This window comes from Centropristis striata, chromosome 9 (assembly GCF_030273125.1).
Source record: "Centropristis striata isolate RG_2023a ecotype Rhode Island chromosome 9, C.striata_1.0, whole genome shotgun sequence".
Taxonomy (NCBI): Eukaryota; Metazoa; Chordata; class Actinopteri; order Perciformes; family Serranidae; genus Centropristis; species Centropristis striata.
The window spans coordinates 17,345,619-17,360,728 of NC_081525.1; the positions used below are offsets into that span (position 1 = coordinate 17,345,619).

Below are 15,110 nucleotides of genomic sequence, written 5' to 3' on the forward strand. Positions count from 1 at the left end.
CAGGTCTTGAGAAAAGGCTCTGGCATTACAGTAAATATCCCATCTGAATGATGCGATACTTGATATAGACGTCATGCACTTCTAGATTATTTGGCATTGTGAAACCATTATCTGGTGTCTTGGTTTGTAGTTTTACGAGGCAAGGATTTGAAGGGACAATACTCCCCCAACAATATACATTGCATTTTTTCTCTTACCTGTAGTTCTGTTTATCAATCTTTATTTACTCGATGGCTCCTCGCATGTGGTGTTCAAAAAGGACAAAAAAACAGCATCACCAGAAGGGAAGTCAAATGAGTTAGATCAAGGGTCGGAAGCCTTTACTCACAAAAGAGCCAAACCTTATTTTGAGCCTTACAATGAAGATAAAACAGCCTACTAAGTTAGCCTATCAACATTACTAATAGGTCATAATGAGCATTTATTAATATTATTTTGTCAGAATGCAGCAAGTGCAACTGAGACGCTGGGCACCGAAGAAATATCTCAGGAGCTTTGGAACTGAGAGCGAACTGAGAGGAAACTCAAAACTACACTTGAAGTTGTAAAAATTTAGAGGTTAAGCACTGGGCTGTAGACTTTGGTAAGCTATGATGCACATTTTAGTTGACTAAAATGTTAAAAAAAAATAAACATAATAATAATAAATTAAAATGTATTGCTGTATATAAGCTACACATTTTTTTTTTACAATTGATGAATACAAATTGCTTTGGGCCTACACCTACGATAAATGAAAATGTTAAGAAATTTAATTCATTTTCCTTAACCGCTTATCCGCAGCTGACGTACAGACAAATAACTTTTATTTCATATAATTATTTTGTCAAAGCTACAGGGCAGCCTGTTCTCCCTTTAAAAACGTCAATGTAGGTTGTGTGTACAAGCAGCGAAAAACAAGCGATATTATATTTCACCAACCGCTGCAATGCTTCTGCCGCCATCTTGCTGAAGTAGTAACGACTGATGGCAAAGCAAACCCTTGGTAGGAGACTGGGGAGGTGGACGGGTCTAACAAAGGGTGGATTTTCACCCAGGAGAGCGGGGTTCGCATCCCATGTGAAAACAAAAGCAAATGATTTATAAGTTACGTGAATCAAGTTTTTGAATGTAACTTAAATTTTTTACGTAACTTGCAGTATTCACATGACCCTTGTAACTACTTCCGGCATTTAAGTACATTTATTTACTGTTTAAATTGTCTTTTATAACGTCTTACCAGGGAGATTTTTGCCCTCAACCTAGGTCAGTGGTGTTACAACATAAATCCACAGATACTGCAGCCTTTTTTACTACCACAAACCGTATTTGTGTGTATTTCTCAACGCGCTGCTGTACTGTACGTATCTACGTGTCGTAAATGGTTGTGTTGACACGTTCAGGTTGGAGAACTTGTTGCACAGGGAGCCACTGCAGATGGCCTGAAGAGCCACATGTGGCTCCACAGCCGCAGGTTGTCTACCCCTAAGTTAGATAGACTAGTCTACATTTTAGGAAATAGTTATATGTTACTGTGGGATACCTAGATCCATTGGCCCACCACTTTTGCCTACACTGAAATATCTGAACAACCTCTCAGAATCCAGTATCTCCGCTGGTAGAAAACTAGTTCACAGTCTTAAGGTTGCGGGTTCAAATGCCAACTGGACTTTTATTTTCTTTCTGTAAAGGCCTTTACCTACAGGGGCATTGTGCTTTGTGTGTTTAACTCGCACATCAGATTATTTTTTGTACCACTCCTCAGCATGGAGACACTGTGGAGATTTCAACTACACAGCTTCAGCAGCTTTTATACAACAGCTGAGCTCATGAATAAACATACAACAAGAGGAAAAACCAGCAGGAATTAAACTCACAAACAAAAAACAATTCCATTCACTGACCTGAAATTTGCATCTTGATAAGAAAAAAACTTGTCCTGGTCCTCTAAGATTCATGTTGTGGAGTTAAAAATACAATATGTTTTTAGTTTATTTTTAATAAACTAAAAACACTCTCCCATCGAGCTGGCTCAACCCCCTGGGCTCACATGGACTTACCTGTCTTCTGTTCCTCTGTGTTGATTGAAATCCAGAAATTCGCAACAAACAAGAAATGGCAAATGAACGCTACCTTTGAAGTGTTTTTGAAAGCCCCCCACACACTGTGCTGTACCTCAGGCTGAGGTTCGAACCCGTGTCTCCACAATGGCAGTCGGCATCCTTAACCTCTGGGCATATATATATATATATATATATATATATATATATATATATATATATATATATATATATATATCGTATATTGCCATTTGGCCTAAAAATACAGGGATCTGAGTTTTGGTCCATATTGCCCAGCCCTAATGGGAAGTATATATTTGCTTGTATTTAATTAAAATAATACATACAAGCATAGCAAAAGCTGTTCTGCTGTTGATGTCAAAATATATCACCAATGTTAGGTTTCGTTTTATGTGAGTTGGTGCTGCAAAAAGTTCAATTGTATGAACAAAGGTTTGTCATGGTCGGACATTTTTTGGTTTTCTTTTGCACTGTGACATTAGCATTTAGCTTTTTCTATTTAGATAATTATAATGCTCTGCAGAGTAAATGTAACTTTCCACTTTGCTAGTTATTTCATAATCTTTTTCTCACAGATTTTCGAGGGCACAGTTTGGGTTTCCAGGTGTCATGTTTAGGCTTGGCAACTCATAGATACGCGCCTGTAAGAACAACACACACACACTCACACATTGTGTATAACAAACATTGTGAACAGTCGTTGTTATTAGTAACTGGCCAATAGAACTCGGTGTGGGTACATCTATTTTTTTTGCAGGGGCAGGCCTAGCTCAGGTAAATTTTTATATTGTTCGTGGCTCACTCTAACTGATTTCCTGCCAGAATGGTGTTATTATGAGACCAGATCTGCATAATTTTACCTGTGACCGAAAATATAGGCTGGTATTGAGACCTTACTTTATCTCCAGTGTGTGTTTACTCTTGGCACCCAAGTCCAGGCTCACAGAGCAGCTAGTACGGCTATAACTCCATCAGTGATCTGATTGAGCACATACTCCTCAGGGCTGCAGAGCAACTTGGCATATGCATTAACCAGCATGAACTGTGTCTGATTTTTCCATACATCACTTAAAATCATGTAAATGATTAATTTTTATCCTTTTCAAACATATATCAAGGAGAATTGAGTTGCTGTAGAGGTGCTGACAGGCACTCGAAACCACAGGCTCAGGCGCACAGCAGCCACGGAGAGTTTGCTGTCAGCACAATGGAGAGTTAAGCAAATCACTGAGAGGTGCCAGGTGAGGTCTGAGCTCGACATATGGGCCAGTGAACAAGTAAAATGAGAAACACTCCCGCTGGTGAAAGTGATGAATGATAGATGGCTTACAGAGATGTGTTGCTGAAACACATAATCCTTCTATTCAGTGTCATCTCAAAAGAAAATCAATACTGTTGAGTAGCAGGTGAAGCCTTAGCTGAGGACACAGAACAGCATTAGTGACATTTTTTGAAAAACGAAATGGCATCAAATGACACAGTGCTGTATATCCACTTACATGTCTTTTGATTTTCTCTTTTTCAGGAATACCAAATTGACATCATCTTTGCCCAGACGTGGACAGACAGCCGTCTCAGATACAACAGCACAATGAAAAAATTGACTTTGAACAGCAATATGGTTGGACTTATCTGGCTACCGGATACCATCTTCAGAAACTCCAAGAACGCAGATTCACATTGGATTACAATGCCTAACCAGCTGCTCAGAATATGGAACGATGGGAAGATACTTTACACCTTGAGGTAAACACAGAAAAGAAAGTTTTTTTATTTGGCCACTTTGCTCCTGGTACAGTAAATATAATAATGTAAAGGGATGACTACAGCAGTAGTAGAATATAACTAAGTATATTTACTCAAGTACAATTTATAGTATTTCCATTTTATGTTACTTTGAATTTCTACTTCAGGCAAATATTGTACTTTTTACTCCACTTCATTTAGCTGACAGCTTTAGTTACTTTTCAGATTGAGATTTAACATACAAACATAATCAATTTAAAGTGATTAGACTTTTTTTTTTTTTTTTTAAATTAAACCTCATAACAGTATAATAAGTAGTTAAAATGAGCCCTACCTTGGGAAAATTAAATCGCTGCTTACATAAAAGAATCAATCATTTAAAAAATCCAATAATATATTTGGAATATATAAAACAATCTGATTGGGTACATTCTGCATAACGAGTACTTTTACTTTTGATACTTTAAGTACATTTTAATGATGATACTTATGTACTTTTACTTAAGTGAGTTTTGAATGCAGGACTTTTACTTGTAGTGCATTTTCAATGATTTTCTTGATAATAACCAAAATCATTATCAAGAAAACCATGGAAAGTGGCAAGATATCAGCTCTTAAATTAAACTCTTATGAACTCTTGTTGTTATCATTATATTTGTCCAAATAAATGTAAATTTAGTTGTACCAGGCATTAAAATTAACAAGATATTTGAGAAAACAAGGGTCTAATATTTTTTTCCATGACTGTATAAGAATGAGTGAGAGTGTGCTGTTATCTGACTGTCTTAGATCAAGTTGCAAATATTGGAATGGATGGGAAAAGGACTGTAGTTTATGGAGAATTGTCTGGATACATTCTGAACCAGCCTGTTCTTCCCTCAAAAACGTCAATATAGGTTCATATGCGTCCACCGCCATCTTGCATGACATAGTAGTGATTGACGGCGAAGTGAAGTAAAACAGTGATTTCGGCCATCAGTAGGAGGTTAAGGTAATGGGTCGGTTGAACAATTAGCAGACTTTCAACCTAAGACTTTTTAACATAAGATACGTGAATCACGTTTTTTAATGTAACTTAGCCAGCTGATGAAAACACATCTTTGTTTGGTTTTCTTCTTTTTTTGCAACTTTTAAGGATTTGATTCACAATTGTTTGGAAACATGGAAACATTCCAGCTCTGATTGGTGACTGTGATGTTTTACCTTGTTGAAGGATCAGATCAGATGTGTACTTATTTATTTATTTCTAACTTGGTTTGAAGAATAAAGTGTGTTTACAGTAAAAAAAAAAAGAAAAAAAAGAAAAAAAAAAAGTGAAAAGTATTATGTATAGCAGTGCACAACAGAAATGAGCTCTACTACAGTTTACATGAAGCCAAGATAATTAGTGGAGCTTTAAGATAACAAGAAGTATAACATTTTTGGGAAAGCTATCTGTTTATTAATATGGCCACAACAACAACATTTTCATTATCGATTAATCTGCCAATTATTTTCTCATTAAATAAATACTGCTGGCATTTTTTTTATCACTAAAATGTTCAACCAATTAAAAAAGATAGTTTCTGATCAATTTTCTGTCCATCAACTAATTGAATATTGGACTGATTGTTTTAGGTCTATTTATTTTCCAAGGTCCTAGTTTGCACAAGTCTTGTTATTTCTAGTATGTCCAAATAGCAAATACATTAATTTCCTGTAAACTAACTGTAGTATAAAGATTATGCAGTAGATTGGGACACATAGGACAATTCCTTTTTTAATTTCCTGAACATTTACTTACAGTAAATACACCATATATTCTGATTTATGGGATATGATGTAGCCTATTATCTGAATGTTGTATCAACATGAATATATTTCTCATAATTACATTCCTAAATATCCACCTCCTCTATGCAGTGTGATTTACTTCCCCTCAGGAATCAATGAGGTTTATCAATCAACCGATCAGTTTATATTGTAGCAGACTTTAGCAGTCTCACTCGTAAGAAATGTATGCAAAACAATTTGTGATGCAAACATTCCCTAAAAAGAGCAGTGTGAAAGCAATTAGCCCCTGTCATTACCAATTGTAAGTGCAAATTGCCTGCTTGAGCTTTAAGACCAATTTACTAAGGCAGCCACCCGCGTGCCCTAAAGCACTCTTTGTAATTGGAGCACTCGACATTAATATAAACTGCTCCTTCAGTAATAAGCATCTCTCAACTGCCCTCAATCTTTTTGGCACCGTCCTTATGTTGTGAGACATCTCCCGACTTTTGACAGGGACTTTAAGAAAGCAAGAAACTATAAGAAATGTAGATTTAGTCTAGCACCAAAAACTTTTTTTTGCTGTGGTGTTTTCAATTAATGTCAGTTTCAAAAACATTCTCCAAACAATTCACTCAGCACAGAAAAGTTTCTATGAGTGAGTCACAAACAACGTCCAGCGAGATTCTCCCTCATGCAGCTCCGTTGATATTGAGTATTCAGGACTGTGCAAACTTTGAGTAATATCCGTTGATGGCATGAAAGAAAGACAATGAAATGTCATTTGGTATTAATTGTGCATTGGCTTGTCCACAGTAAACACAGATGACATTTTGTGATATCCACGCCTCTCCCACATGCATTGCATTGTCCCAATTCCGTGCTTTAATGAGGTTTAAAGATCATACCAGAAATTGCGACACAAATACTTTTTCCTCTGCTTTCTTCTTCTGTTTCCTGACGTATCAGCCCACTCTTGAACATTATATATATAATTCATATATTTGTACTTTTTCTCTTATTTTGGACTTTATCTCACACACTATATATGCATCTGATAGGACAAACCATTCTGGAAATGTGCAACCCACCCTTAAGCCAACTTTCTGTTGTGTCATCTTTTTAGGATTATGATAGTGGTGCTGCGTAGTAGAGGTGGGAGATAAATCCATACAGTATCGCGATATTTTGCATAGCAATATTATATCAATTCATGGCCACCAAGTATCGATATTCAGTGTTCCAACAGTATTTTCACCATTTTTGTTTTTTTCGGAAGGGCGTCAGATTATCGAGTCGGGAAGTTGTCAAAATATCGCTGCAAAGTTAGGCTTTTTTATGTTTTATTCAAATAAATTCAGAGTGAAACTTAAAGTTGAGGAAAGTTTGATAAAATGCTGCAGTTGTTGTCGTCTATACATGTTTGATATCAGTTCAGTTCAGTTTGACTGAATACTTTGTTGGTCAGTCTGTGGGTTTGACTCTCATTGTGGAGAAATAAAAAGACTGAAGTGAGATGAATAGACTGAGAAATTTCTGTGAGAACAATTCTTGATTGAATTTAATTTTGTGGACACAAAATGTAGTTAAATTGCAATATATTGTAGCGCAATACTCACCATATCACAAAATGCTTAAAATCGCAATAATATCGTATCGTGACTCAAGTATTGGGATAAAATCGTATCGTAAAGCCTCTGATGATTCACACCTCTATGAGAAAGATGCCCTAAGATGCCTGAAGTGGACTCCCAGTTTTGATTCACACCTCTACTGCTTATGTCGATAGATGCATTAATTGTCACAAAAAGTGAAGAACTGGCCCTTTTAATTATGACATTACGGGAACGCTGCGATAACAACACAACAGTAGGGTTAGTCGATGTCTAGAACACATCCATGCAATTGTCCCAATTCCAGCAAAATGGTTTGGGTACAATTCAACCCAGCATTTTTCTCTGGATTTATTGAAACATTTATCTTATTTCACTGCAGGCTGATATATACAAAGAAAAGCCTAATAGTCTATTTCATCATGTTTAAAGCAGTCAGAGAGTTCTTAATGCTTCCTGAAGCCTCTGTTCCCATCGAGATAAGAAATGTAACATGCATTCTTTAACTGGTCCTTAATTAAAGGTCAACAACATACTGGCTGCATTATTACAACCACAGGTTTGTCTGGTCTTAAGGGCTTTCCAGAATCTACACATGATAATTACCCTGAGTTGTTTTCTAAGGAGTTTTTTTAGATGCATCATTATTATTTAAGCCCCCATGGTAGCAGAGCAATGGGAAAAATCAAGATATACACCGTCACATTGTCTCCCCACACCAATTATTTTCAGTCCTAGTCCACATAGTGAATACGGCGATCACTCATCAGTGAGCCTGTTATGAGTTTTGTGAATTGCAGGTCACTGAGAGCTGCCAAAGGTCCAGACATACTGTAATTACTTACTTGCCAGTGGAAGCTGATAAGTCACACCTTTAAGTCCACCTTTCATTTTCAGTTAAGATTATTGCTCCTATGTCATTTAACCCTCAGGGTTGGTTCAAATATTGTGAACACTTGTACTGCTTAGCGCATAAAAAGCGCTTTTTAAAAGTTATAAAACATAATAATACATTATTATATTCTACTTTTATTGTACTGATTTATCTGACCTAATTATTGATATCAAATAATAATTGATTTTTAAATAGTTTAACCCTTTAAATGACACTTTTTTGTCATGATGTCACCATGTTTTTAGACAAAAAAAAACAGTAAATATTAATCATTTTCAATATACTACATGCAAAGTAAAACATTTGGTGTTGAAGTATTGCAGCCTGGAACTTGCCAATGATTGGCTGCAACACTAATTTTGCTGCATTATTATTTTTTGTGCAGTGTCAAATTCTCACACTTGTACTACTTAAAGCATAAAATGCACTCTTTAAAAGCAAGCTATAAAAAAAGTATTATATATTATTATATTCTAGTTTCACTGAACTGATTTTTTTCACCTACATCTGACCTAATTATTGATATCAAATACTAATTGATTTTAAAGATTTTAACACTTTAATAATACAAAAGCACAGTGAGAATGTTTAACCAAGATATGATGATGTCTACAGCACTTAAAGAGTATTTTTTCCAAATTCAGTCATTTTAGAAAGTGGACTAACCATTTCAACTCTTACTTAATTATACTGCAAGCTGAAACCTGATTGTCTGTTTTCAGGAAAAGGGTTGAGAGTCAGATTGTTGACATTGATGTTTTTGTCTGGTTCTGAAAAATGTAATTTCATAGAAGGTTTTTTGCCAAACATTTGCTGACTTTGGAGATTTCATAGTAATAAGCTGAAAAGGGGCAGTTTCTTTCTCAACCTTTAGGACATGTACTGTAGCTGAGAGATGTCTCACAGCTGTCTCACACTAAGTGATTACGGTCCTTGAGTCCTAACACTTTGAGTTGATGGCTGCTAGTTAAAAATTACTGCCTCACTCAAGGCTGAAAGATCTTTTCTTTTCTTTTCTTTTTTTAATCAACATTGCAGTAATGCATTCATCAGAACTTCCTTCCCCATGTTTTAAAAATGAATGTACAACTAATTACTTTTACAAATGTGATCATTTTTAAGGTTTAAAAGAAAATTGCATTTATGTGAAAGGAAAAAATATCACAAATTGATTCTACTGATTTTTTTCAGACTGACAATAAATGCAGAGTGCCAGCTGCAGCTGCACAACTTTCCAATGGACGAACACTCCTGCCCGCTCATCTTCTCCAGCTGTGAGTACACCGTGCTCAATGTAGTGTTCATGTAGTGCATGACAAGTTTGAGGCAGATTAGACAACGTATGGTCAAGCTATACAGTCTTGTGTTTTATGAAAAAAAAAACTTATTTTGCCGCCATGCCATGGCCACCTAGTGTGACAGTCTAGAAAGCTTTTAATAACTTTTAAGTTATTAAAAGTTATTTAACTTGTGATGGTACTGACCTGTTTGAAGTTGATAGAGTTAAATCCGTAGGAGGAGTTTGTTAAAGTATGTAACTTGGTCATTTTATTAAAGGGGGAGTGGTTAAAGCATAAGGGGCGGGGCTTTATGAAACATTGTTATGTTGAAGTGTTCAGAACTGGACTCTTATAAAGCATGAGAATTTTGGACCAGATCGGATAAAGTATGCCAAAGTTAATCTCGTGTTTTATGCCAAAACGCTATATTTTGCCTCCATGCCACGCCCACATAGTGTGACGGTCTGCAAGGCTTGTCTGCAATGTCTTTTGATCCCAAAGGCCTTATGATGGTGCTGACCAAGTTTGAAGTCGATCACGTTGAATCTGTAGGAGGAGTTTGTTAAAGTATGCAACGTGGAAATAGCGAAAAAAAAACTAAAACGCCATATTCGATTAAAGATGGCCGACTTCCTATTGGGTTTGGTGTATTGCTCCAAGAGGCTTTTTGGTGCATCTCCACATGATACATATATGTACCAAATTTCGTGTCTCTACGTGAAACCTACTGCTCAGGCTAGGCGTAAAACATGTTACTGCTTGTTACCAGCAGGGGGCATTATGACTATGTGTCAATATTGACATGTGGTGTTCTCTATAAGGCCACAAGTACCCAGGATGAAAAGCTCAAAGATTTGTTTTGGAATAGCTTTTGCAAAAAAATACCATATTTCCTCTTATATGTCTCAGGTGATAATCTTGGTGTATTTTTCTTACAAACTCAAAATGAGCTGAAGTTAATGGCCATCACTGTTGTTGCACCTGGGCGCAGCTGCTTGTGTGAGAAAAGTAGCTGCTGAAGTGGCCACTTACAAGCCAATGTGCTTTCAGAATTGTTGTTTTCGGCCAAGGAGCTGAAGGACAGTTAAAAAGCATTCACGTTTGACATCATAGCATGTCAGAGCTCCTCAGTGTGATGGCTTAAGGGTTATATAAGTGAAAAGCACCATAGGGAAAAGAAGGTCAACCTACAAGTCTCTTGAATGCTTAAGTTTAAAGAAAATAAACAAGAGTTGTTGTTCTGAAACATTGTGTCCAGCCATAGTCCTGGTAAGCAAGAATTTTTTTGGTAAAGAAATCATAAAGGATATATCATCAGATTATCGTAATCAGAATTTTTTTTAAATACTCAAGATTTTTTTTTTTCCCATATCGCCCACCCCTACCTGGAAGTCTGATTTGTCCCGCCTGGCCACACAGATGTGAAAAATGATCAAAAAGAGACACAAATTAACCACAAAGATCAAAAAAATGACCACAAAGAGGTGAAAAATGACCATAATGAGGTAGAAATGACCACAAAGAGATTCATAAAAGGCAAACAGTCAAAAAAAATGACCACAAAGAGAGGCTAAAAGACCGCAAAAAGGCAGAAATTTACTCCAGACAAAAAGAAAATGACTCCACAGAAATGAAAAAATTACTCCAAAGAGACACCAAATGGCTTAGTACTGCTTATGTGTCATACCTGCACCAAAATATATTCCTTTGCAAGCCATCACTGAGAAGCAACACGATGTACCCTTGGTCCTTCACATTCAGGCTGGTTTGTACGTAACTATGGCAACATTTGAACATTCTGACTTGGCAGGAGCTCATACAGTGGTGTCCACAGAACTAAAGAAAAGATAAATACAGGAAACTGAGGTAAAATTGCTTTTAAGTGCAGTGTAAGTATTCGACTGTGTAGTAGTCTGCCTCCACATTATAAATAAAAAAGCTAACAAGTTTGCATTTATTATAAGTTTGCATAAAACACATCTGTATCACGTACTGTTAGCTCGCTTCATGACATGTGGGTGTTCTAAATTTAACGTTGTGAAATTGACCGTTCGCAAAACTTCTCCCCTGAGCGCTCCTCGTCCAATCATATCTTAGCAACTAAAAAGAAGAAGGTCCATCAAGCTTTGAGCTCTGAGCAACATGGTGAAACAGTGTGAATACGGGATTTGTAAATCTGACACCAGGTACCCTCAGAGTTTAGCAGGAAGAGTAGTTTTTTTCACCTTTTCCGAAACAGTGTTGCTGACTGTGGATTAAACAGTGTGGGAGGCCCCACTCCCAACTGGTCTAGCTACTCCCAAAGATTGTCTAGCTATGTTAGATGAGATAACCTGTCAATTAGCGTTCTTACCACTACTAGTGCAGAACTAGTCCAACAAACTTATGTTAATGAAACTTTCTGTAAAATTAGCATGCTAAGCTAGCTAGAAATGTTGCTAGGAGCTTAACATAACACAGGGCTGTACAGTGCTAATAGCTAGCATCACTGAATCCCATATTGGGCAGCTATTAACAACATTCTACCGAAATTTCACATCAACTACTAATATAAACAGCCATGTTATGTTTCCAATTAATTAAGTGGTATGAAACTAAAGTCTAACTTCTTATCTTTCAACCCCTATATTGTTTCAACCGTGTAGGTTAGGCTTGGGTTTACCAGGGTCGGCAAAAGGACGCTAACACCGGTGAATTAGCCACGCGCTAACTGTATCCCAAATCGGATCTCATCACTGTAAAACAATGGGGGCTGCTGAGTTTTTCGGGGGAAATTGGATGTTTCTGGGTAAGCCAAATAAATTACATAGTTATCAACACACCTGGACCATACTTCTGTCCTTCACAATAAAATATAGTACAGTAAAAATAAAGATGTACTTTTAAGATCGTCGCCTGAGTGTCGCCTGAGTGTTCTTACTGCTTTCTCTCCTCAGATTTACTTCCATATTTTAATTAGACATGTAAATCTCCATGTACATAAATTCAATTTCACACGTAGATTGTTAAATATGCATACATCAATTATACCTACACTGGTGGTGGCGATCTTATTGGAAATGGCCGTTAAAAACACCGAAAAGTGCGGCATTGCAGATGTGTCTGATTTGGGATACAGTAACGAACGGTGTCCAATTTAGGATACAGTCTCAATGGAGTCTAATCTTATCTTTCTGTTCTGCCCCTGTCAGCCTGGGTTCTCTCCGGGTTCTCCGGCTTCCTCCCACAGTCCAAAAAAATGCAGCAAATATTTAATTGGTGACTCTAAATTGTCCGTGGGACTGAATGAGAGTGTCAGTGTTTGTCTGGATAGTCTGGCGACCTGTCCAGGGTGTACCCAGCCTCTTGCTGTATGTCAGCTGGGATCGGCTTCAGCCCCCAGCGACCCGAGTTCAGATAAGCTGTTAAGGATAATGAATGAATGAATGTTGTGGTGTTTGGATGTGGCAGTTAAAGGGTTGCCATTCCATCCAGCAGGGCACACAGTAACCCTGACGGCTGCAGATAGCAGTGCATTGAAAATGAAACATGCTGTAGGGTTGATGTGCTGTGGATGTATAATGGGATTACAGCCATCTATTATCAGGATTACAGAGTGGTTCAATGTGAAAAGATCTTTTTAGAGGTTATTACCTGCTCACTGCACTGCCATGTCTGTGGACCCGTCCTGCTGTGACCCATTTTCTCACCTAAGGAAATCACCAAGCAGTTTTCACCAGTTTACACTGGTTTTCATGACGACCTCTCTGTTTTCTGATTAAGTCAGATTTTCTTATCTTTAAAGCCATGATGCCTCTGGGTTATTGGAATAATCATCTGAGTACAATGAGAATATCATGCAGCTCTACAGTATGCCTCAGCTTTACTAAAAAATGTAACTTCATTCAGCTATTTGTTTTGGTTTTACTGTTTGGGCACCACAAGAAGGAGTTCTTAAACCAGGAATTTAGCATTTCAGCAGCATGGGGTCTATCCTCTCAAACTCAATAAGGATTTTGAATGGGTTTTTGGTAAGATCTTCATGTTTTGTTGTACGACATAAAATAGTTAGTAAATACCCTCACTTGTGATTTTTTTTTTACCTTGCTCACAAGTAGCTAAATGACACTACAGGACATATAACCTCACAGCCTCTAGTCATGTTTTTCAGTGCTCTTGCAAAAAGAGAGGCTGCGATTAAAACCCACAAACAGGGAGTATGACCTCATTCTCTGGTCATGATGCAATTAGTCCACTATTTCTTTTCATAGCAAATATTAGTTTACTGAATACCATGTACAGCCCTTTTAATTAACACAAATATTAACCTGAAATACGTTACCCTTAAACTCAACTTATTGCCATAATACCTCATTTTTTATGTATATATGTATATAATACATATATATATAATACCTAACTTCTTTGGCTTAGTACTTCCATGTTAGAGATCTTCATTACAGTTTTTGGACTCTCAGAAACATAAGCCTGCTGACTCTAATGTTGTGTGCTAAATTAATTTCCAGGTTACTGTAGTGCTGTCCAATTTCCTCCAGTTGTAAATTATAGTTGTATTGTTTGATCATGATAATCCTTTTTATTGGATTTTGTTGTTAAAATTGCCTCGCTGAAGCTCTGGCCTATTTTCTTTCAGAATAGTGGTCAAACATCCAAATGATTCCAGCGTAGCAACACTGCAACAAGCTTTATCAACAAAACAAAAACAAATGTTGTTGTTCATGTCGGCTGATGAAAATCTGTTTTACAGACCTGTAAACTGGATACACTAGAGTTTTAAGACAATTAAGAGAAAATCACCTGTAGAGAAGACAGTCACCAGTTCTGCTCACTGTCACCAGCATTATCCTGATTTCTACTGATCAGACATGCAAAAAGTATCCGGATACTAGCCAGTAAAAATACTCTGCACAAGTAAAAGTCATGCATTAAAAACATAAAAGTTGTCACAGTATTAGATTATTCTTGCAAATTAAAAAGTGGCCTGCATCGGCACTGAATTAAACTTGTATAAAGTGTTTCCAAAAAACAGACTATACTATGTGGTGCCGCCCCGGGTATACAGGGTTTCCACGACGCGTCATCAGCACGTCATCAGACCGGCAGCCACCATATTGCACACAGGTACTGAAGTAGATCCCAAACGTTGTCAAGGAAAATGGTTAATATTAGCTTTGTTTTAGGTTGTACCAATAGGTCAGACCGAGAAAAACATTTTAAATATTATCGACTTCCAAAAGTGATTAAAACCAGGTAGAGGAATGCCACAAGTTATCAGAGGAAAGAAACTTAAAATGTATTTCATGGATCCAAGAAGAGGGAGACAACTCGTAGGGATCTGCACCGCCAATAAACCATAATTCTTGAAATGTCGTGCCTTTTCTTGTGGTCCAAGTCCTTCCCTATATGAATTTGCATCCTGTTTGCGTTTTGATGAGCTTTTCTGTTTAGACATGGCTTCATTCACTTAAAGTATCCAAAGCGTACAATTCTTCATTGTACTCCGTTCAGTTGTTAATACCGAGTGCCCTCAATATGGCCGCACATCCGGGTTACCATCCAGAACGTGACGTTGATGAAAACCATCAATAGTAACTGCTGTGGCGACACCTAGTGGAACAATTTGGTATAATGGTCCAGTCTGGTGTTTGGCTTAATATCTAATTGGTTTGAAAATTTTTACAATCCTTCAAGAAACATAAATATGGGTCGTAATAAGTCAGTCTGGATGTGGAGAGTGTAAACTTATTGTACTAATTGTATTCAT

General features: G+C 37.1%; 1 protein-coding gene across 1 annotated transcript in view; it reads left to right on the plus strand.

Annotated features, from left to right (window-relative positions):
- The window catches only part of LOC131977526 (gamma-aminobutyric acid receptor subunit gamma-3), a 75,241-nt gene that overhangs the window by 44,279 nt on the left and 15,852 nt on the right, over positions 1-15,110 (plus strand). The window contains exons 4-5 of the mRNA XM_059340878.1: positions 3,586-3,806; positions 9,258-9,340. Of these exons, the coding sequence (XP_059196861.1) occupies positions 3,586-3,806; positions 9,258-9,340 (304 nt within the window). The remainder of the gene's footprint in view (positions 1-3,585; positions 3,807-9,257; positions 9,341-15,110) is intronic.